At 37.0% G+C, this 23370-nt stretch overlaps 1 protein-coding gene across 19 annotated transcripts in view; it reads right to left on the bottom strand.

Moving 5' to 3' along the window:
• Positions 1-23370, bottom strand: part of CHD9 (chromodomain helicase DNA binding protein 9) — a 224742-nt gene that overhangs the window by 47048 nt on the left and 154324 nt on the right. For 18 of the 19 annotated variants that reach the window (XM_016194860.2, XM_060185542.1, XM_060185538.1 and 15 more), the window contains 8 exons: positions 21754-21949; positions 18500-18667; positions 17650-17829; positions 15887-15997; positions 13595-13791; positions 12978-13177; positions 6833-6992; positions 6557-6646 (listed from right to left, as the gene is read on the bottom strand). In XM_016194860.2, the coding sequence (XP_016050346.1) occupies positions 6557-6646; positions 6833-6992; positions 12978-13177; positions 13595-13791; positions 15887-15997; positions 17650-17829; positions 18500-18667; positions 21754-21949 (1302 nt within the window). The remainder of the gene's footprint in view (positions 1-6556; positions 6647-6832; positions 6993-12977; positions 13178-13594; positions 13792-15886; positions 15998-17649; positions 17830-18499; positions 18668-21753; positions 21950-23370) is intronic. The other variant, XM_060185548.1, reaches the window with a different exon arrangement.

Genomic DNA, 23370 nt, shown 5'->3' on the forward strand with positions numbered 1-23370 from the left:
ATTCTGGCTTCCACCTGCAGAGAGGTAGTTTCAGGAATGGTGGAGCAGTGCTATAGATGTCTCATACCCTCTCTCTCTCTCTCCCTGTTCTCTCACTTTCTAAGTCAATGAAAGAGGTGGGGTGAGGGAGAAGAGGAGGTCACTGGGAGCACTGGATTTCTCATGTAGGCACCAAGCCCCAGCAATAAACCTGGTGAGAATAATAAATTGAAACTCATTTATCACTGAATTCCTGACCAGGACTAAAGATAGGTTGGGGACATAGCCAGCCTGCTATAGCACCAAAACGCATGCTTGACAGGCCAGAGAGCTTAGGTCCAAGCCCTGGCACTACCTATGCACGAGCTGAGCAGTGCTCCAGTTCCCTCTCACTCATAAGTAAACAAATTCATAAATAAATCTTAAAAATGAGAAAGAAAGAACTGAAGACAAAGGAAAGAACAAAACTGGAGATGGGCTCTCCAAATGGGTCAAGTAGTTCCCTTATTAGCCATTAGGTGGCACACTATGACACTATGGATAAAATACCAGAATGTGGATGGTTCTGTGTGTAAAGAGCACAAAGTATATATATAATCTACCTACTGCATGGTACAATTATGAGTGCCATATGGATGTGAAATGTTCATTAACTGCTATGAAAAGGGATAATTATAAGGCACATGTTCCCAAGTTGTTTATACTTTCATAGATTTTCTTCATGTGTTACCTCCAGCAGTAAAGCATCCTTTAACTTCAACAGGCTATATAGCATTTATTCAAGATATATTTATGGGGGGGGGGGGGATACAGGTCCTGGAAAAGGATGACAGAGGATCTACTGGGGGTTGTATTGTTATGTGGAAAACTGAGAAATGCTATGCATGAAGAAACTATTGTATTTACTGTTGACTGTAAAACATTAATCCCCCAATAAAGAAATTAAAATATATATATTTATAGGCCAGGCAGTGGTACATCTGGTTGAGCGTACATGTTACCATACACAAGGACCTGGGTTTAAGTTCTTGGTCCCCACTTGCATAGTGGAAGCTTCAGGAGTGGTAAAGCAGTGCTGCAGTGATCTATGCATCTCCCTCAACATCTCCTCTTGCTCCTCTCAATTTCTTTCTGTCCCATCAAATAAAAAGAAAGGGGGAGAAAAAAAATAGGAAGAATGGCTGCCAGGAGTGGTGGATTTATTATGCAGTTACCAGAAATAACCCTGGTAGAATAAACATATGGCACTGAGTAAGTACCAGTGATGGAAACAGCAAAATCAAAAACAAAACACACATACACACACACCCTCCAAAAACAAACAAATAAAACCCAGGCAAATCCCTGCCTTTGTGAATAGTTTCTGTAATGCTATGTGATGAAAGCAGTGACAAAGTACACTGGAATAAGCCTAACCCAGACTTAACAAAGAAAAAAAAAAAAGAAGAGTCAGTCAACAGTTCTCATAAATAATTTCTGAGTAATTACTGTGTTATGGAATATGGATACTAAGACTATAATGATCAGAAAGACAGAATGCTTAACTTACAAGCAACTTACAGTATAACAAGAGAAAGAATTTAAAAATAAATATAATTTTTAATAATATACTCATGAGCTAAAATAAGGTTAAGCGATAGTGAGTGGCTAGTGGGCTCCTATAGCTGGGATGGGCAGAAAAAACCTATTTGGGCGAGTAACACTTGAGTTGAAACCTAAATGATGTGACGAGGTGGTTCTGTTGAAAGATAAAAGGGGTTGAGGGACCTGAGTGGTGGCAGACCTGGTTGAGAACACATAGCACCATGTGCAAGGACCCAAGTTCAAGTCCCCACTCCCCAATTGCAGGAAGGGTGATTCATGAGTGGTGGAACAGGTGTCTGTTTTTCTCTCTCCCTCTGTCTCCTTTCCCCTTTTAATTTTTCTCTGTTCTGTCAAATAAAAATAGAAAGGAGGAAAAAAAAAAAGAAGTAAAGGGAAAGAGGATTTATACAAGGAGGAAGAGCACAGAATGAGTCTATCACATTAAAAATAAAAATATTAGTAGTTTTAAGTAGGAGGCAGAGCAGTGGATAAAGTGTTGGACATTCTAGCATGAGCTCCCAAGTTCAGTTCCTGCCATTGTATGTATCAGAGTGGTTGGTGCTCTGGTTCTCTCCTCCAATCCTCTTGACCTCTATTAATAAATAAATAATCTTTATTTTAATTGTCTCCACGGGTATTGATGGGGCTCAGTATCTGTACAATAAATCCACTGCTCCTGGCAGCAATTTTACTTTTCATTCTCTTCTTCTCCTTTATTTTTAATAGGAATAGGCAGAAATTGAGAGAAAGGGCAGAGGTAGAAGAGAAAGACACTGTAATCATAGTTTTACTGCTCATGAAGCCCCCCCCCCATCCCCCTGTAGGTGAGGACTGAAGGCTTGAACTTGGGTCTTTGTGAATGATAATGTACACATTCTACTGGATGTGCTACTGCCCAGTTCCTAAATAATTTTAAAAATAAAAAGACACAAACAAACAACAATAACAACAATAACAAAAAACCCCAGTGGTTAGGAAATTGTGGGTGAGAGAATGAATGAAGTAAGAGGTCACAAATCGTTTAGCACCTTGGAGGAAGTTTAGATTTCAATCTAAGAGAAATGAGAACTCTGAATGGTTTTATGAAGAGTGCCATGGAGTGTTTTTTTGCTACAGGAAGATCACTTTGGCTGGTGTGAAGGTTAAGCACAAAGGTAGAGATCAAATTAGGAGACCAATGTAAACATTTAAATGTGAGGTAATGGTGGTTTGGGCTAAGAATTTAGGAGAAAAGACAGTGAAAAGTGATCAAAGTTAACACATACTTTAATGATCTGACAGGTCTTTTGGCAGGATTTAAGGGCAAGAGAGGAACTGAGAATGATACTAGAATAGCAGTGTTATATTTACTATGATGAAAAGGCTTGTAAAAAAGGAAGGTGTGTGTGTAAGGGGTGGGAGTGGGGGGAGTGACTAGAGACAGAACTGTGGAAAATTTTAAATGCCAGCTAGAAATTCAAGAAGAAATTCTGAGAAGTTGGAAGAGGCTCAGCTGGAGAATTACTGCTTTTCATGTGTAAGACTCTGGGTTTGATCCCTGGAACCAAATTAAAAAACAATAAAAGATGAAATAAATAGAACCTCATAAATGCTAGATAAACAACTATTCTAATTCTAGAATATTAAAGAGAAGATTCGGCAAGACAGTTCACAGGGGAAAGCCTCAGTACTGTGGTCTTTCCCTTTTCCCATCTGTCTTGTTTTGTATCTGAAAAAGTTGTCCTGGAGTGGTAAAACCCCAGAAACAGCAAAAAATTAAAAAGAAGTGTTGGGAGCTAGTTACCTCCGAAAGCTCAAGAGAGAATTCTAGGTTGATTATGTAAATTCGAGTCAACTGTTTATATAAGCTTATTTGGTATGATGAGTTCACCTAAGGAGAAAGTATAGACAAAAAGAGAGAGAGAGAGAGAGCAAGCTGAGGACAAAGTTCCCATTCAATCCAACATTTAGAAATCTATTAAAGGATTAAGAACCAATCCACTGCTCTGCCTCCTACTTAAAACTACTAATATTTTTATTTTTAATGTGATAGACTCATTCTGTGCTCTTCCTCCTTGTACAAATCCTCTTTCCTTTACTTCTTTTTTTTTTTCCTCCTATCACCAGTAACATTTCATTTTTCTCTGTTCTGTCAAATAAAAATAGAAAGTCGGGCAGTAGGGCAAAGGGTTAAGAGCAGGTGGCACAAAGCACAAGGACCAGCATAAGGATCCCAGTTCGAGACCCCGACTCCCCACCGGCTGGGGGGGTCACTTCACAAGCAGTGAAGCAAGGCTGCAGGTGTCTGTCTTTCTCTCCCCACCCGTCTTCCCCATCTTTCTCCATTTCTCTCTGTCCTATCCAACAACAACAACAGTAACAACTACTACAATAAAACAAGGACAACAAAAGGGAATAAATATTTTTTAAAAAGAACTAATAAATGGAAAAAATATCTTATAAACCCTAATTAAACCACTAATTTAAAATAGCTTTTTTGGGGGGGAGTCAGGCGGTAACACAGTGGGTTAAGCGCAGGTGGCACTAAGCGTAAGGACCGCCATAAGGATCCCGGTTCAAGCCCCCGGCTCCCCACCTGCAGGGGAGTTGCTTCACAAGCAGTGAAACAGGTCTGCAGGTGTCTGCTTTTTCTCCTCCTGTCTTCCCTTTCTCTCTGTCCTAGCCAACAACAACAACATCAATAATAACTACAACAACAAAACAAGGGCAACAAAAGGAAATAAAGAAAAAAAAATAATATTTTTTTTTTTTTTGCTTCCAGTCACTGGGGCTTGGTGCCAGTATTACAAATCCAATGCTTCTGGCAGTTTTTTTTTTTTTAATTGATAGGACAGAGAGAAATTGAGACAGGTGAGGGAAGTAGGGAAGGAGAGAGAAAGATAGACACCTGCAGACCTGCTTCACTGCTTGTGAAACAACCCCACTGCAGGTGGGGAATGGAGGCTCTAACCTGGATACTTTCATCTATCTTTTTTCATAGTACTGTGTGCTTAACCGGGTGCACCATCACCCAGCTCTGGTTTATGGTGCTGTTGGGGACTGATCTGGTACCTCTGGTGCCTCATGCATGAAATACTTTCACATAACGATTATATTATCTCCCCAACCCAGGAAAAATACATTTTTAACTTTATATATTTTTGTTTTTAATTTTTTTATTATTATTTATTTTTCTTTTTGTGGCCCTTGTTTTATTGTTGTAGTTATTGTTGTTGATGTCATCATTGTTGGATAGGACAGAGAGAAATGGAGAGAGGAGGGGAAGACAGAGAGGGGGAGAGAAAGATAGACATCTGCAGACCTGCTTCACCGCCTGTGAAGCGACTCCCCTGCAGGTGGGGACCCGGGGGCTCAAACTGGGATCCTTATGCCGGTCCTTGTGCTTTGCACCATGTGTGCTTAACCCGCTGCGCTACCACCCGACTTCCAGCTTTATTTATTTTTTATTTTATTTTCTGTCTGAAGGGTTATCACTGGAGCTTGGTGCCTGCCCTCCAGGAGACCATTTTCCCCATTTTTGTTGCCCCTGTGGTTATAGCTGTTGCTGTTGGATACGAAAGACAGGAATCTAGAGAGGAGGGTAAGACAGAGGGGGAGAGAAAGACAGACACCAGCAGACCTGCTTCACTGCTTGTGAGGCGACTCCCCTGCTGGTGGGGAGCCGGGGGGCTCAAACTGGGATCCTTGCGCTTCATGCCATGTGCGGGGCTACCGTCTGGCCCCCTTTATTTTTGTTTTTACCAGCGCATTGCTCAGCTCTGGTTTCTGGTGGTGTAATGGATTGAACCTTGGACCTTAGAACCTCAGGCATGAGAATCTTTGCATAACCCTTATGCTATCTACCCTCACTTCTATTTCTACCTGTTAAGACTAATGTGGAACCTCAGGCATGAGATTCTCTTTGCATAACCATTGCATCCCTCATTGAGAAAGAAGAACCAGTTCTGTGGGGGGAGTAGAAATGAAAGATTAATTAGAACTGAAGTGATAATGCAAGGTAGACAGTAAACAATGCTTTAAAGGATTTTAAAATCCTTAAAAGGTTAAACTAAAAAAACAAAAATTAGAAAAAAATTCAAGAAAGAAAAAGAGAAGGGTCTAAGAGGTGGCATAATGTAGTGTGCTTAACATGAAGGTCCTGATTTTTCTTTTTTCCTTCAAACTTTTATTTATTTTACTTGCTAGAACAGAGAGGAATTGAAAGGGGGGGGGAAGATAGACAGGGAGAAAGAAACAGAAAGACACCTTGTTAACTTATTTATCATTTGTGAATCTTTCCATCCTGCCAGTGGGGACTAGGGCCTTGAACCCAGGTCCATGTGCATGATAATTTGTGCACTTAACCAAGTGTGCCACCACTTGGCCCTTGGAGGCCCTGATTTCAATTCCTGGCATCTCATGTGTTAAGAGTGATGCTCCAGGGGGCCAGGCAGTGGCACACCCTATTGAGCACACACAGTACCGTGCACAAGGTCCCAGGTTTCTCTTCATAGTCTGAGAACTTCAAAGGCACATCACTTTTACTTTAATGGCCTCTAGGTTTGATATCATTATTATTACAACTAATGCAACTGCTATCATTTCTACTATTATAACCTTTTCTTTTTAAAGATTTTTTTTACTTATTTATTTATTCACGAGAAAGATAAGAAGAGGGAGGCAGAGAGGGGGAGAGAGAGAGAGAGAGTGAGAGAACCAGACATCATTCTGGTACATATGCTGCCAGGGATTGAACTTGGGACCTTAGGCTTGAGAATCTAATGCTTCATCTACTGTGCCACCTCCCAGAACACGTACAATCTTCAGTGACAGAGTCAAAGACAAAATTAACAGAGAAAAGGCAAGAAATTCGTAGGTTAATTCTAAGCTTGGTGGATCTTGTTTTTATGAATTTCACTGAACAAGGAACTATAAATGTCTACTTTTTTGTCATATATAATTTTTGCTTCATTATGATACTTAGAAATAAATGTAAACAAGACACTTAACATACCTTGCATCAACTCCATCAAATACTTTCTGACACTCATTTCCAATGACTTCTTGCTTTAGATAATATAGCATTCTTACACGAAGCAAAACTCTAAAAATGAGAGTAAAGAAATAAAAAACAAATGAAGAAATGAAACAGTAAACAAACTTCATCCATGGAGTTAAAATTACTAGAAAGGAAAATGTACATGACATTTATTTTCTTTTCTATGCTTTAAGACAGTTAATAAATTCAGAAAAGTCAATTTTAATTAAATCCTGTTACCCTACTACTTACTTATTACAATGATGTTTTATATGTTTTTTGTAGCCTTCATCTTGAAGTAGCTGTTCGGGATTGTATTTCCGAAGCCATTCTGCTTTTTGTATATCAAATGAGCTTGTCTGAGTCTTCACTTTCTTCCCTTTCCTACCCCTAGGTACAGGGGCTGATAGGCCTGTTTAAAAAAAAAAAAGACACCAAAAATGGGGAGAGGATATGAATAGAATATTCACCACAGAAGCGATCCAAAAATGCTCTAAGTCAACTGACTGTCAGAGAAATGCAAATAAAGGCAACATGAAGTAAGAATTCACTCCTGTGAGAATGTCATACAACAGAAAAGATAGCAACAAATGCTGGAGAGGTTGTGGGGACAAAGGAACCTTCCTGCACTACTGGTAGGAATGTAAATTAGTCCAACCCCTGTGGAGAGCGGTGTCCAGAACTCTGAGAAGGCTAGAAGTGGGCCTTCCCTATGACTCTGCAATTCTCCTGAGGCTATATCCTAAGGAGTCCAAAAAGATATGTGTATGCCTAAGTTTAAAGCAGCACAATCTGTAATAGCCAAAACCTGGAAGAAACCCAGGTTTTCAACAACAGATGAATGAGTGAATAAATTTTGGAATACTACTCAGCTATTAAAAATGGTGAATTCGACAAAATACAACATCCCTTTATGGTCAAAACACTACAAAAAATGGGAATAGATGGAAAATTCCTCAAGATAGTGGAGTTTATAAATAGCAAACCTACAGCCAACATCATACTCAATGGTGAAAAAGTGGAAGCATTTCCCCTCAGATCAGGTACTAGACAGGGCTGCCCACTATCACCATTACTATTCAACATAGTGTTGGAAGTTCTTGCCATAGGAATCAAGCAGGAGCAAGGAATTAAAGGCATACAGATTGGAAGAGAAGAAGTCAAACTCTCCCTATTTGCAGATGACATGATAGTATACATAGAAAAACCTAAGGAATCCAGCAAGAAGCTTTTGGAAATCATGAGGCAATACAGTAAGGTGTCAGGCTACAAAATTAACAATCAAAAGTCAGTGGCATTCCTCTATGCAAACACTAACTTAGAGGAAGATGAAGTCCAGAAATCAATTCCTTTTACTCTAGCAACAAAAACAATTAAATATCTAGGAGTAAACCTAACCAAAGATGTGAAAGACTTGTATACTGAAAACTATGAGTCACTACTCAAGGAAATTGAAAAAGATACAAAGAAGTAGAAAGATATTGATGGGTTGGAAGAATTAACATCATCAAAATGAATATACTGGGAGTCGGGCTGTAGCGCAGAGGGTTAAGCGCAGGTGGCGCAAAGCACAAGGACCGGCATAAGGATGCCGGTTCGAACCCCAGCTCCCCACCTGCAGGGGAGTCGCTTCACAGGCGGTGAAGCAGGTCTGCAGGTGTCTATCTTTCTCTCCTCCTCTCTGTCTCCCCTCCTCTCTCCATTTATCTCTGTCCTATCCAACAACGACAACAACAATAATAACTACAACAATAAAACAACAAGGGCAACAAAAGGGAATAAATAAAATAAATATTTAAAAAAAATGAATATACTACACAGAGCCATCTACAAATTTAATTCTATCCCCATCAAGATCCCAAGCACATATTTTAGGAGAATAGAACAAATGCTACAAATGTTTATCTGGAATCAGAAAAGACCTAGAATTGCCAAAACAATCTTGAGAAGAAAGAACAGAACTGGAGGCATCACACTCCCAGATCTCAAATTGTATTATAGGGCCGTTGTCATCAAAACTGCTTGGTACTGGAACATGAACAGACCACACTGATCAGTGGAATAGAATTGAGAGCCCAGAAGTAAGCCCCCACACCTATGGACATATAATCTTTGACAAAGGTGCCCAGACTATTAAATGGGGAAAGCAGAGTCTCTTCAACAAACGGTGTTGGAAAAAATGGGTTGAAACATGCAGAAGAATGAAAGTGAATGACTATATTTCACCAAAGACAAAAGTAAATTCCAAGTGTATCAAGGACTGGGATGTTAGATCAGAAACTATCAGATACTTAGAGGAAAATATTGGGAAAACTGTTTTCCACATAAATTTTAAAGACATCTTCAATGAAATGAATCCTATTACAAAGAAGACTAAGGCAAGCAAAAATCTATAGGACTACATCAAATTAAAAAGCTTCTGCACAGCAAAAGAAACCACTACCCAAACCAAGAGACCTCTCACAGAATGGGAGAAGATCTTAACATGCCATACATCAGACAAGAGGCTACTAACCAGAATATATAAAGAGCTTGCAAATCTCAACAAAAAGAAAACAAATAACCCCATCCAAAAATGGGGAGAGGACATGGGCAGAACATTCACCACAGAAGGGATCCAAAAGGCTGAGAAACACATGAAAAAGATGCTCCAAGTCTCTGATTGTTAGAGAAATGCAAATAAAGACAACAATGAGATATTCTTCACTCCTGTGAGAATGTCATACATCAGAAAAGGTAACAGCAGCAAATGCTGGAGAGGTTGTGGGGTCAAAGGAACCCTCCTGCACTGCTAGTGGGAATGTCAGTTGGTCCAACCTCTGTGGAGAACAGTCTGGAGAACTCTCACAAGGCTAGAAATAGACCTACCCTACGAGCCTGCATTTCCTCTCCTGGGGATATATCCTGAGGAACCCAACACACCCATCCAAAAAGATCTGTGTCCACATATGTTCTTTGCAGCACAATTTGTAATAGCCAAAACCTGGAAGCAACCCAGGTGTCCAACAACAGATGAGTGGCTGAGCAAGTTGTGGTATATGTACACAATGGAATATTACTACTCAACTATTAAAAATGGTGACTTCACCGTTTTCAGCCGATCTTAGATGGACTTTGAAAAATTCATGTTAAGTGAACTAAGTCAGAAACAGAAGGATGAATAGGGGATGATCTCACTCTCAGGCAGAAGTTGAAATACAAGATCAGAAGAGAAAACACAAGTAGAACCTGAACTGGAATTGGCGTATTACAGGTCCAAAAAAGATGACAGAGGACCTAGTGGGGGTTGTACTGTTATATGGAAAACTGGGAAATGTTATGCATGTACAAACTATTGTAGTTACTGTTGAATTTAAAACATTAATTCCCCAATAAAGAAATAAAAAAAGGATGAAAAAAATTGGTGAATTCACCTTCTTCACCTCAACTTGGATGGAGCTTGAAAGAATCATGTTAAGTGAGATAAGCCAGAAAGAGAAGGAAGAATAGGGATGATCTCATTCATAGACAGAGGTTGAAAAATAAGAACAGAAGGCAAAACACAAAGTAGAACTTGGACTGGAATTGGTATATTGCACCTAAGTAAAAGACTGAAGTGTGTATGTGTGGGGGTTCAGGTCCTGGAACATGATGGTAGAAGAGGACTTAGTGGGGGTTATATACCTTTTTTCTAATAATAATAATAGACAATTTGCATAAAGATCTGTAATTTGAAACTTATTTTATCATTGCAAGAAATTAATGCAGACTTTCTAGTCTGTGTAGAATACACAGGGAATTTTTTTCAAAGACTTATTTCCTTATTTATGAAGAGGGAGGTGACAGAACTAGATCATCACTCTGGTACATGTGATGTTAGATATAGAACTCAAAATCCCATGCCCGATAATACAATGCCTAATTCACTGCACCACCTCCTGGGGTGACATATACAGAGATCATTAAAAAGTGAATGGGATACCAAATGGTAGTCACATTGAAACCATGGCCCCCTATGCTGGGGGAAGAGATTCACTTAGTGCCTTATAAAAGAAGCATATAGCACTTCAAAGTACTTGTTGACTAAACAGAACAATGTTGCAACTCAAAGTTTATGTGCATAGTACTACATTTTATCTTTATAGAAATTCAATTATTTATGTAAGTAAATTATTTTATGTGGAAAAGAACATTTTGTTAGAAAGGTTGTAGAGAAAAACTGCTCTAGAACATACCTTTACTTTGACTGTAAATAGCTAGTCACACTGTACAGCAAATTTTATTTTTAATGAATCAATAGTCACTCAATTTCTATGTATACTCATGTACTTATTAAACATTTTCAGGCAGAAAGAGAGAGATGGACTGGATAGTGGTGTATTACTTTATAGCTCCCATGTTACCATGTGCAGAGACCCAGGTTCAAGCTCTTGATCTCATCTGCAGTGGGGAAGGTTTTACTAGGGTGAAGCAGTGCTTCAGGTATCTCTCCTTTCTCTCTCTCTCTTACCCTCTTTTAAAAGAAAAAAAGTGTAGAGTATGAGGGGCATGGCCACCAGGAGCAGTGAAATAGTCATGCAGGCAATAAGCCCCAGTAATAACCCTGATGGCAAAAAGTAAGGAAGGAAACAATGAAGAGAGAGAGGAGAAGGAGAGGGAGAGGGGGAAGGAGAAGGAAGCACAGAGGAAAACATACCAAAGCTCTCTAATTTCCCCTAGTTTGGTGGGGGCAAGGCTTAAACCTGGGTCTGTGATAAGCAGCCATTCTCCCAGGTGAGCTGTACCACTGGTACTGAAACTTGATTTTTAATGGCTTAAAACTGGAAATATCATGAATATGCATCATTAAAGACACCAAATAAACTGTGGACCACTAAGCCAAAGTATGTAAAAGACTCTCAGGCCTGAAGCACTGAACTCTCAATAAAATAAAACAAAGTATTTATTTATTTATTTTACATTTTTATTTGTTCCCTTTTGTTGCCTTTGTTTTTTATTGTTGTAGTTATTGATGTCATCACTGTTGGATAGGACAGAGAGAAATGGAAAGAGGAGGGGAAGATGGGGGGGGTGGAGAGAAAGACACCTGCAGACTTGCTTTACTTCCTGTGAAGCGACTCTCCTATAGGTGGGGAGCCAGGGGCTCGAACTGGGGTTCTTACTCCAGTCTTTGTGCTTTGCACCAGGTGTGCTTAACCTGCTCTGCTACCACCTGACTCCCTTATTTATTTTTTTAAATATTGATTTTTAAAATTATCTTTATTTATTTATTTCCTTTTGTTGCCCTTGCTGTTTTCTTTACATTTTTTAAAAATATTTTTTAAAAGATTTTATCAGAAAGATAGGAGGAGATAGGAAGAACCAGACATCATTCTAGCACATGTGCTACTGGGGATTGAACTCAGGAACTCATGCTTGAGAGTCCAAAGCTTTACCACTGCACCACCCCCTGGACCTCTCTATAAATTTTTTTTAAGGCTTCATTTAATTTCTCTCTCGCTCTCTCTCTCTCTCTCTCTCTTTTTGGATAGGACAGAGAGAAATGGAGAGAGAAGGGAAGACAGAGGAGGGAGAGAAAGACAGACCACCTGTGAAGCAACTCCCCTGCAGGTAGGGAGCCTGGGGCTCTAATCGGGATCCTTACACTGGTCCTTGCGCTTTGTGCCACCTGCACTTAACCCGCTGTGCCACCGCCCAGCCCCCGCCCTTGTTGTTTTATTGTTGTAGTTATTATTGTTGTTATTGATGTCGTTGTTGGATAGGACAGAGAGAAATGGGGAGAGGAGAGGAAGGCAGAGAGAGGGAGAGAAAGATAGACACCTGCAAACCTGCTTCACCGCTTGTGAAGCGACTCCCCTGCAGGTGGGAAGCCAAGGGCTCAAACCCTTGCGCTTTGTGCCACTGCGCTTAACCTGTTGCGCTACCTCCTGACTCCCTGTTTATTTATTTTTTTAATGAGACATCATGGGTTTACCAGTTATCGGCAAAACAGTCTATCTTAAGAGGTATTTCCAGTGGATAGGTGGTGGTACAGCTGGTTAATCGCACATGCTACAGTGCACAAGGACCCTGGATCAAGCCCCCAGTCCCCACTTGTAGGGGGAAAGCTTCATGAGTGGTGAATTAGGGCTGCAGGTGTCTCTCTTCCTCTCTATCTCCCCCTCCCTTTCTCTACCCAATAATAAACAAAGGAGGTATTTCCATCTGAGAAAAACAAAAAATTTAATTTGTTAACAATATGGAAATTACACAAAAGTGTTTACACTGGTATTATCAAAAGCTTGAACTTAAATTGAGTCAGTCATTAAAGCTGTTTGACATTTTCTGTAATTCTTCAGCATATTAAAAGTTACTAAGTGAAGCAATATTTACACAATTAAAAATAAATCTAAAGAGGAAATAAAATGTTCTTCCTTACCTAGATGATTCTGTAGCTCTCTTGTCCGTCCATCTTCAGTGGGAGTAATAAGGTCCCAAATGAATCCTTTGATTTTCTCATCTCCTCGATAGTGAACAAGACAATATGCTAACAAAGCTCGGCAAATTATTTCTACATCATGCTCATTTAATTGCCTTTTAAAGCGGCCATGAGATAGAATCTCTCTCCATCGGCCCCATCTGGTTGAAAAAAAGGCATAGCTTATTAGTATTGAGCTGAGCATTAGAGAAAAACACTATTTTTGAAAGGTCTAAAAATGTACCTTGGCATAACTGGATTTGTGTAATAAACTTTATGAATAAGATATACTAATTTCTAGTACAATTTTAAGATAATGGATAACAATACTATTCCTTCTATATTATTAAATATACAAATCTAAGAGCAGGATTTTAACTTCAGTGATATTTTTATAGTTAAAAGGCTTCAGTATATTCTACCATCCTGTTATTAAATAAATGCAAAACATTGAATTTCAGGGTACTTAGAAATATATTTCATTTATTATATAAGGATAAAAACACAGTAGCATATAGTATGTTTCCATAATTTTGCATTCTAGACTACTACAATAATCATCAAAAGTAACATTTTACCCATAAACTAGCAGATTTTTCTCTACTCTAAAGCATTCAGTTCTTCCATAGCCATTGGAACGATCACAGGGTCTCCGGAGTTTGGGTTTTTCGTCTCCTTCACTTTCGGGTTCAGATAATTCAGCTAATTCATCTTTTGTAGCGCTAAACGGTCTTGTTTGCTTCCTAATTCTTGGAGTGTCAATAACCAAACTGTTCTGTAAAATTTAACAGCTATTAGTTGAAGGTTCTGTTACTATTTAGCTTACAACAATCCTTTACATTCTCATCTTTTAAGTTATACAAACAATAAAGGTAGAAGGCCAGAAAAAAATTACTAAAAAATAAATCAACCAACAACCTACCATATATATATATATATATTTGGGGGGGCAGGCAGTGACACACCTGATTTTTAAAAATTTTTTTTATAAAAAGGAAACACTAAAAAAACCATAGGATAAGAAGGGTACAACTCCACACAATTCCCACCACCAGAACTCTGTATACCATCCCCCCCTTGATAGCTTTCCTATTCTTTAACCACTGGGAGTATGGACCCAAGGTCATTGTGGGATGCAGAAGACTACCAAATATTTTTACAGTCCTTTAGTTTGTGATATTATAGTCATGCAATATAAGAACTTGACATTTGTCTCTATGGCTCATACGAAATTAACTGTATTTCCGCAATAACCACAAAAATATATTTTAATGACCTAATAGGTGGTATAGTAAGTAGAGTGTCAAACTTGGATGCATAGGTTTGATTCCTGGCACAATATATGCTAGAATCATGATTATTAATATTATAATAAAAATATTATAACAAAAGTATTTTAAAGTGAATTTATATACAATTTTACCTACCTATTAATACTCTAATAATTTTCAGTTTTTAAAATAAGCATTGGTAAGGTAAATCTTTGTGATTTGAATTTATCTTAAATATGAACCCAAGAAATACCCAGAAATTTACATGTCAAAATGTGATGAGATTACACAAATATAGAAAAATATTCAGTGCTTTACAAGAGTTATACTCATGAACAGCAAAATAAATAAATAAATAAATAAATAAATAAATAAATAAATAAATAAAGCTATTAAGTGTGTAAACCTCCCTATATAATACAGTCTTCGTTCATTCGAGGTAACTTGAATTACTTTCTACTTTAGAGATATTCAAGGTAGGCACTATGTTATTGGATATGGGTATAAAAGATGATTAAGATAGCTTCCTGCACTGTTGAAAAAATGAGAAAAATATATAGAAATAGATAGATATTTATAGAAACAGCCCATATTGGTGACCTTAGGAGATCTACTACAGTTCCAATGGAGAGGATAGGAATACAGAACTTTGGTGGTGGAAACCATATGGAATTATACCCTCATTATCTTGTAATTTTGTAAATCAATATTAAATCATCAATAAAAAAGTTTCCTACTCATATGGAATCTAAGACCTTGAGGGTCATATTGATGTGTTAACAAATACATGTTATTCCAGGCAAATATATATTTTTAATTGGGGAAATTAATGGTTTACAGTACATAGTAAATATAGCTTTTGGTATATGTATAAGATTTCTCAGTTTTCTGCAAGACATTCTGACCCACTGCCTAGGTCTTCTCCACCACTGTGTGCAAGGACCTGTAAGCAAGCAACCTCCCTGTGGCCCCTGGCAAAAATTTAACAATACAAGTTAGGTACAGATAAAGTCAAAGAAAGCTTCACAGTAGTGATACTGAAAAGAAATGAAGTAGTAGTATGATAGACACCCAAGAAAATAGCATTATAATAGAGGAAAGAGCCAGGGAAGTGGTGTAGCATTTGACATTTAGGACACGATAAGTACTAGAGCAGGAGAAGGATTAACCTTTAGAGAGGAAACAGGGGCCAGACTATAAAAATTCATGTGATACCCCACTATGTACAGAGTATTTAAGGGGTTACATAATGTTAATTTCCACTTATAATTAACAAATATTTGAAGAGATAAACTTTGAAATATGCAAAAATTCTAGGGTTACTCTGTAAAGAATGTATTATATTTCTCACTAACTTAAATTCTAAACATGATTACTAAAATTAATCTTTTACTAATATTCATTGAAACTTTATGTGACTTTCTGTTCTTTTAGTATTTTCCCTTTATATCTTTCATTCAGTTCACACTGTATTTCTGTTCCCTTACAATATATTAATATATTTCTATTTTTTTAACATGCTATTCCGTATTGTACTTCACTTATAGAAAAAAAAGCTTTAAGTTATGGTTATATATATATATGGAATGAAATACTTACTCTGCCACTGATGGCATCTATATCTATTTCTGCCTTCTTAGCCCATTTTTGCCAGAAGTTGGGATCATCTAAAGAAATATCTGTCCGGTTTCCAGATGCCACAAAACTTGCCTAAAAGCAAAATGGCAGTTTTTCAAAGTATTCTAAAGTCTAGAGAAAATAGTTGATCAATGTATATTTACTTTGAACTAAATGAATTCAGTATATATACATATATTTAAAAGACATTTCAAAAGCAATGGTCTGAAACACAGTATACCTACACCACCTGCTTAAAGCAAAAGGCTTAATGCCAACTGAGACAACAGTTTTAGGAATGAAATAAAATCAATTTATACTGTTTAACTTAAAACTTTTGCTAAGTGAGAATATTTTGATCAAGAAACTACACAGGACAGAGATGTATTCTAAAAATGCTAGATGAATTTAAAAAATTATATTGAGCAAGAATTTGAAAAAATGCTTGCCCCAAACAGATCATTTTCTGGGATACCCTGACTCTATTTAATTCCATCATATTTTTAGAGAAATGTCTCCTAAAAATCGCAAAATAATGGAAATGTGCCACTATACCTTTATGTGAATTCTTTTTTCTTATATCATTAACAAATGTAATTTAAGAAATAACAGAGGAACAAGAAATATAAGTGATTTACTTTCTTAAATATCGTAAAAATATTTTTGTTGGGAGTCTGGCGGTAGCACAGCGGGTTAAGCGCACGTGGCACAAAATACAAGGACCTGGCGTTAAGGATCTCAGTCGAGCCCCTGGCTCCCCATCTGCAGGGGACTCGCTTCACAAGCGGTGAAGCAGGTCTGCAGGTGTCTGTCTTTCTCTCCCCCTCTCGGTCTTCCTCTCCTCTCTCCATTTCTCTCTGTCCTATCCAACAACAACATCAATGACAACAACAACAATAATAACCACAACAATAAAACAACAAGGGCAACAAAAGGAAATAAATAAATACATATTTAAAAAAGTAAATATTTTTGTTAGAAAGAAAACCTTTATATGTATAGTACAGTTCAAAATTGTACATCCCTTTTCTTTTTTGTAAAATCTCTGGGGTTTGAATGCTCTGAGTTAACTTTTTTATTTCTAGACAGAGAGAAGAAAAGATAACACAACATCAAATTGTCTTCCAATGCATTAGGGATCAGGCTCAAATGTAGGTTGGGTGCGTAACAAAGCGGATGTACTATTGAAGCGAGTTATCTTGTTGCCCTGAATATCTTATTTTCCTAATATGAATTCTGTCTTCAGTGTTCTTCATTTTGTTAGGCTGCATCTTTAAATTATTCAGTTGTTGATAACTGTAAAATATTTTAAGCTATGATTATATTTATTTTGATATATCTATATTTGATATATCTATATTTCTGCTTTTTTTTTTTTCATCAGAGCACTGTTCAGCTCTGGCTTATGGTAGTACATGGGATTGAACCTGGGACCTTGGAGCCTCAGGCATGAGAATTTCTTTGCATAACCATTATGGTATCAACCCCCACCTCTATTTCTACCCATTAAACTAAATCTATTTCACTAGGAGCAAATTACATGTGAAATTTGCTATGTCAGAAACAAATGAAGAAAAAAAGAACATATTACCGGATCCTTTTGAGCTAGTTCATTTTAATTAATGTATTCTGAAGTCATTTTTACATAACCCACCCTATTTAGTGTTTAGTATAAACTAAAGTTAAATGACACATTTGGTAGATGCTGTATAAAGTTAGAATAAGTTAATTTTTCAAAGTGTTACCTTGGCAAATGTTGACCCACGTCCTTCTGATTCAATGGTAATAGTTTTTGTACGACGCAGTAGAATCTGATCAATATCCTCTTCACAGAATTTAGAGCCTTCATCTTCTTCTTCCATAATTGCACCATAAGCACCTCTTCGAAGCAGATCTTCTATTTCCTTTTTGGAAAGCTGTTGAATCTAAAGAAGATAAGATTTGCAACATTTATTAAATTCCATGAAATGAGAAAGTATTCCTAAAAACATGTCAAAGAGCACAGTGGGGAATGGGATATGCAAAATAGAATTCCCTCAAACAATAATGTTGTCTTGTTTATTTACAATAAGAAAGAAAAAGCTATCATTTTTCTAAGATAGGTTTAGTAAAAACAAATCTGAAGGAAAGCATGCAACACCAGGGTTCTTTAATACTAAGATTCCCATGTAAGCACAAAATGTAAGACAGTAATCATCAGGGAAATGTGAGAAAAATATAATTTACCAGCCAATGCTAACAGCTTGACATTTCACATATGAAAAACTGATTAGAGAAATAATGTAGAAAAATACAAATTCTATTTCACCAAGCCATGATGTAAATGTTCTAAAAATAAGAGCAAAGAATTTCTACTTTGGAAACATATTCTTAAAATTTACAAGCACTAAAGCTAAAAAAATCAGGATTCAAAGATATTAAACACAGTTGTATTCTGAAATCTTTTTTATTTACATAACCGATCCTATTTAGTGTTTAGTATAAAGTTAAATAATACATTATATGAGGTGAAATAAAAAAGAATAAGTAAAATAAAATGAATAAACATAAAAAACAAAAATAATAAATGCCAAGTGAAAAAGAAAAAATACATACACCACCAACATTACTTTCTCGTCCACTCATGCTCTGTAACACAGCCTTATCTAGACCCAGTTTCAGACTGGCTCTGTCAAACATTTCTCTCTCATAAGAGTTTCGAGTTACTAGTCGATAGACTTTCACTGCTTTATTCTGACCAATTCTGTGGCAACGAGCTTGGGCCTACAAAAAGTGAAAAGTATACATTTGATTTCTTTTTTATAAAATAATACAAAAGGCATTATACAAAGGGACTTAACAATGAACTATCCAAATAGCATAGGAAAGTATGTGAACATTTTTTTAGACACTTGTTACTGAAGCAGAATTTTATTTTTCTAGAAATGAAGGTAGACCTTAACAGTGTGAAAAATAACCCCACAATCAACAGAAAGCCAAATTTTTATATATATAAATATATATATTTGCCTCCAGGGTTATCGCTGGGGCTCAATGCCTGCACTAGAATCCACTGCTCATGGAGGCCATTTTTCCCTTTTTTGTTACCCTTGTTGTTTATTGTTGTTACTGCTGTCATTGTTTTTGGATAGGACAGAGAGAAATGGAGAGAAGACGGGAAGACAGAGAGGGGGAGAGAAAGACAGACACCTGCAGACCTGCGTCACCACTTGTGAAGTGGCATTCCTGCAGGTGGGGAGCTGGGAACTCGAATCGGGATGCTTATTCTGGTTCTTGCACTTTGTGCCATGTGCGCTTAAGCCGCTGCGCTACCGCTCGACTCCCTTAACATATTTTTAATTAAGTATCAAGGATCATTATTTTTTTAAATATTTATTTATTTATTCCCTTTTTGTTGCCCTTGTTGTTTTATTGTTCTAGTTATTATTGTTGTCTGTCTTTGTTGTTGGATAGGACAGAGAGAAATGGAGAGAGGAGGGGAAGACAGAGGGGGAGAGAAAGATAAGACACCTGCAGACCTGCTTCACTGCTTGTGAAGCGACTCCTCTGCAAGTGGGGAGGCAGGGGCTCGAACCGGGATCTTTACACTGGTTCTTGCGCTTTGCATCACATGCGCTTAACCCACTGTGCTACTGCCTGACTCCCAAGGATCATTATTTTTAAAGGTGTCTTAAAATTTAATATTTGACATGAACACAAACACTAACTGTAGATTTTTCTTTTTCGCTAACCACATTTCAAGTTTTATGCTTTAAAGCTAACCAAAATTTCTAAATTTTTCCTACACTAAGTAACTATGGGGAATTAATGTTATTTAAATATTATTAACTTATGTTAAAGTAGAGACAAGAGAGTTTATATTAATAATTTCATATTTTATCTTCACTTCAACTACATTTAAAATTACTATGACAGATCTTGCTTGACTCTAAAAATATACAGAATCAATGGTCAGGTAAGCTGGGGGAATAGATCAAATGACCAATGTCCATGTCCAGTGGTGAAGCAACTGAGGAAGCCAGAACTCCTTCCTCCTGTAACCCAAAAAGAATTTTGGTACATACCCCCCCAGGGGGGAAAGTTAGGGAAGATGACCAGAGGGCTCTGAAGCCCAGTTCCATTGGGAGCCAGACCATTTCTGTCCAGTATACCATCACTGAGAGCGAAGAGAAAAATGAAAGTGCACTAGGAAGTTTTAACAAGTCTAGGTGTGGCTTACAAAGGAAGTGAACTCGGAGCCTTAGAAGTAAATAAAAATGGGTAACAAACAAAACTCATATCCATGACCTTAGGAGAACTATGGTGGTTACTGCTGGAGGGAAATGGGGATACAGAACTTTGGAGGTGGGAGTATTGTAAAATTATGCTCCCATCTTATAATCTTGTAAATCACTAATAAAAAACTGAATCAGTGGTTTTTGGCCAGGGAGACAGCATAACAGTTATGCAAAAACCAGTCATCCCAGAGGCTCTGAGGTCCAAGGTTCAATCCCCAACACCACCATAAGCCAGAGCTAAGCAGTGCTGTGGTGTATCTCTCTCTCTCTGTCCACATTAAAATATATTCATAAATAATACAAAAAAAGAATCAATGGTCTTTCTCTGAAATATTAATCACCTTTCTATTGTCTCTGGATAATTCTATTAACTGTGGCTTTGAAATGTACAGGTGACATTGATAGTATGTCTGTTTTCAATATCCTTATACACATATCTATTTTATGCACTTTGGAATGTAGATTTGTGAGTAAGTAACTTTGATCCAAGTGTAAGGAAAGTATTAGTCTGAATAAAGTAGCTTTACATTACCAATAATTTACATTAACAGTTAAGAGAAGAAGAATCCAGTACACTTCTTCCTTTTCAAATGACTGTATTTTATTTTAGATATCACATGCTCAAAGGATTTTTTTTTTTTTTTGCCTCCAGGGTTATTGCTGCGGCTCTGTGCTTACACCATGAATCCACTACTCCTGAAGGCTATTTTTTTCCCTTTTATTACCTTTGTTGTTTTATCATTATTGTGGTTATTATTATTGTTGTTATTGATGTCACTGTTGTCGGATAGGACAGAGATAAATGGAGAGAGGAGGGGAAGACAAAGAAAGGGAGAGAAAGATAGACACCTGCAGACCTGCTTCACTGTTTGAGAAGTGACCCTTGCAGGTGGGGAGTTGGGGGCTCCTTGAGCTGGTCCTTGCACTTTGCGCCATGTGCACTTAACTCGCTGTGCTACTGCCCGACCCCCCCCTCAAAGGATGGTTTTAAAGGATGGTTTTAAGTAAAATATGTATTCTAGAGGGAAAACCAGACTACCCACATTTATGAGGTTGCAACCGTATCTTTCATTAAACCAGGTATATAAACACTAGATTTAACATATTTATTTCCAATTATCTAAAGTAATAATATTAATTGCTGTATAATTAAGAGTATTGTGAATAATAAAAAGAATTCCTCTTATACTTTATTGATATTTTCTAAATATATGTTAGCTATAAATATTTGCTGTTTGATTCAACTATTATTTCTATGAAGTCCATTATAGTCATAACTTTATACCTTAATATTCCATAAGTATTCTCTAATACTCCATATATATAACATTTATTTTTAAGGAATTAGAATTTTGAAGTTTTTATTTATTAAAAATTAGTTACTAAGAGTTTTGACATTTGTAAAATTTACATAACATACTTTAGACAAACTATTTAAGTAGGCAAACTTTTGAAGATTCCAAGAAGACGTATGCTCTACATAAAATGTCATAAGAAAATAAAAGGTTACAAAAATAATTATACCAATAAAAATTAAAACATGTAATACCATTAGCTAAAGGAACTGTTTACCTGAAGGTCATTTTGAGGATTCCAGTCAGAATCAAAAATTATACATGTATCAGCTGCAGTTAAGTTGATGCCCAACCCACCAGCTCGGGTACAGAGAAGAAAAACAAATCGATCTGAGTCAGGTTTACTAAATCTATCTATTGCAGCTTGTCGAAGATTTCCTCTGACTCTTCCATCAATTCTTTCATACAAGTATCTGTCAAATGAGATACAATACATTTACAAAGTTGCATACATTCTATCAAAGTATATTTTTCTGGCAACATTACATTTACTATAAAATTAAGAAATCATATTACTCCAGACAGTTTTAATGACTTTATACTTGGGAGAGGAAATGCTAACTAGTAACAGAGAAACAAAACTTCTAAATTTCTAGATGTATGAGTGAAATGCCATTACAATGAATATTTCAACAAATTTGAAATGCGGTCCATAAAACTACTTTGTTGGTAGCCTGAGAGGTGGAACAGGGGATAAAGCATTGGACTTTCAAGCATGATGGCCAAAGTTCAGACCCTGGTATCGCACGTTCTAATAATGCCCTGGTTCTCTATCCTTCCTCCTCTCTCCTATCACAAAGAAATGCTTTTAAAACTACTCTGTTGATTCATTATAATAATTCATGTCTTACAACTAGCAGAGAGATTTTCATAAAACTACAGAAGAAACAATAAAATGTGTCTTTGTCTTAATCATGCTACTGTCAACTGATATATTTGCTTGTAAACTGTAGTCTAAAGAGCAACCTAAAATACTAGTTATTTTTAGTCATTATTGGTAAGCAATTATTTTTAACATTTTACTTCATCTAGCAGGAAACTCTAAAACAAAAATAAATTATCAATAAAAACTAAAATTCAGGAACTAAGAGTGTGGCACTTATCATCACACTTCTTCTGACTCAAGACATTTCTTTCCACACACAGTTTGCAAGTCCTCTATTATCTCAACTATCTGTCAAATGGGAATGTGATTTCTAATGTTACTTCTGACAAAAAGAGAATGGAGGTTTTCCATAAAATTCACCAGAATGGACATTCAATCATGTAGCAAAAACTTGAAAATAAAAGAATGACTACTTGTAGCAATAGTATAATTTGCTTTCCCTCCTACTGGATAAACTTTAAAACTGAGAATATGTATTTTGGAATGAGGCTAAAGAAGTGGAATACTGGCACTAAACCAGAAGAAGATGAAAAATACAAAATAAAAATGAGGCTGGGGAGACAGCATAATGGCTCTGCAAAAGACTTTCATGCCTGAGGCCCTAAAGTCTCAGCTTCAATCCCTAGCACCAGTATAAGGCAGAGCTGAGATGTGCTCTGGTCTTTCATTCACTTTCTCACTTAAATAAAAAATATATATATTTAAAAATTAACTACATAATCTCTGCTAATATAAACCATAAGGGTCATGATCTAATTAAAATCTACAACTGACTTTATTTTTTTATTGCCACTTGGGTAACCAATAGGACCCAATGCCCTCCTGATGAATCCATTGCTCCCAGTTGCCTGCCCCTCTCTCCCTCTCTCCCTCCCTCCCTCTCCTTTCCTCTTTCCTTCCTTCTTTCTCCGTCCTTCCTTCCTTACCTCCCTCCTCCCTTCATTCCTT

The sequence above is a fragment of the Erinaceus europaeus genome, chromosome 2, assembly GCF_950295315.1.
Source record: "Erinaceus europaeus chromosome 2, mEriEur2.1, whole genome shotgun sequence".
Classification (NCBI taxonomy): domain Eukaryota; kingdom Metazoa; phylum Chordata; class Mammalia; order Eulipotyphla; family Erinaceidae; genus Erinaceus; species Erinaceus europaeus.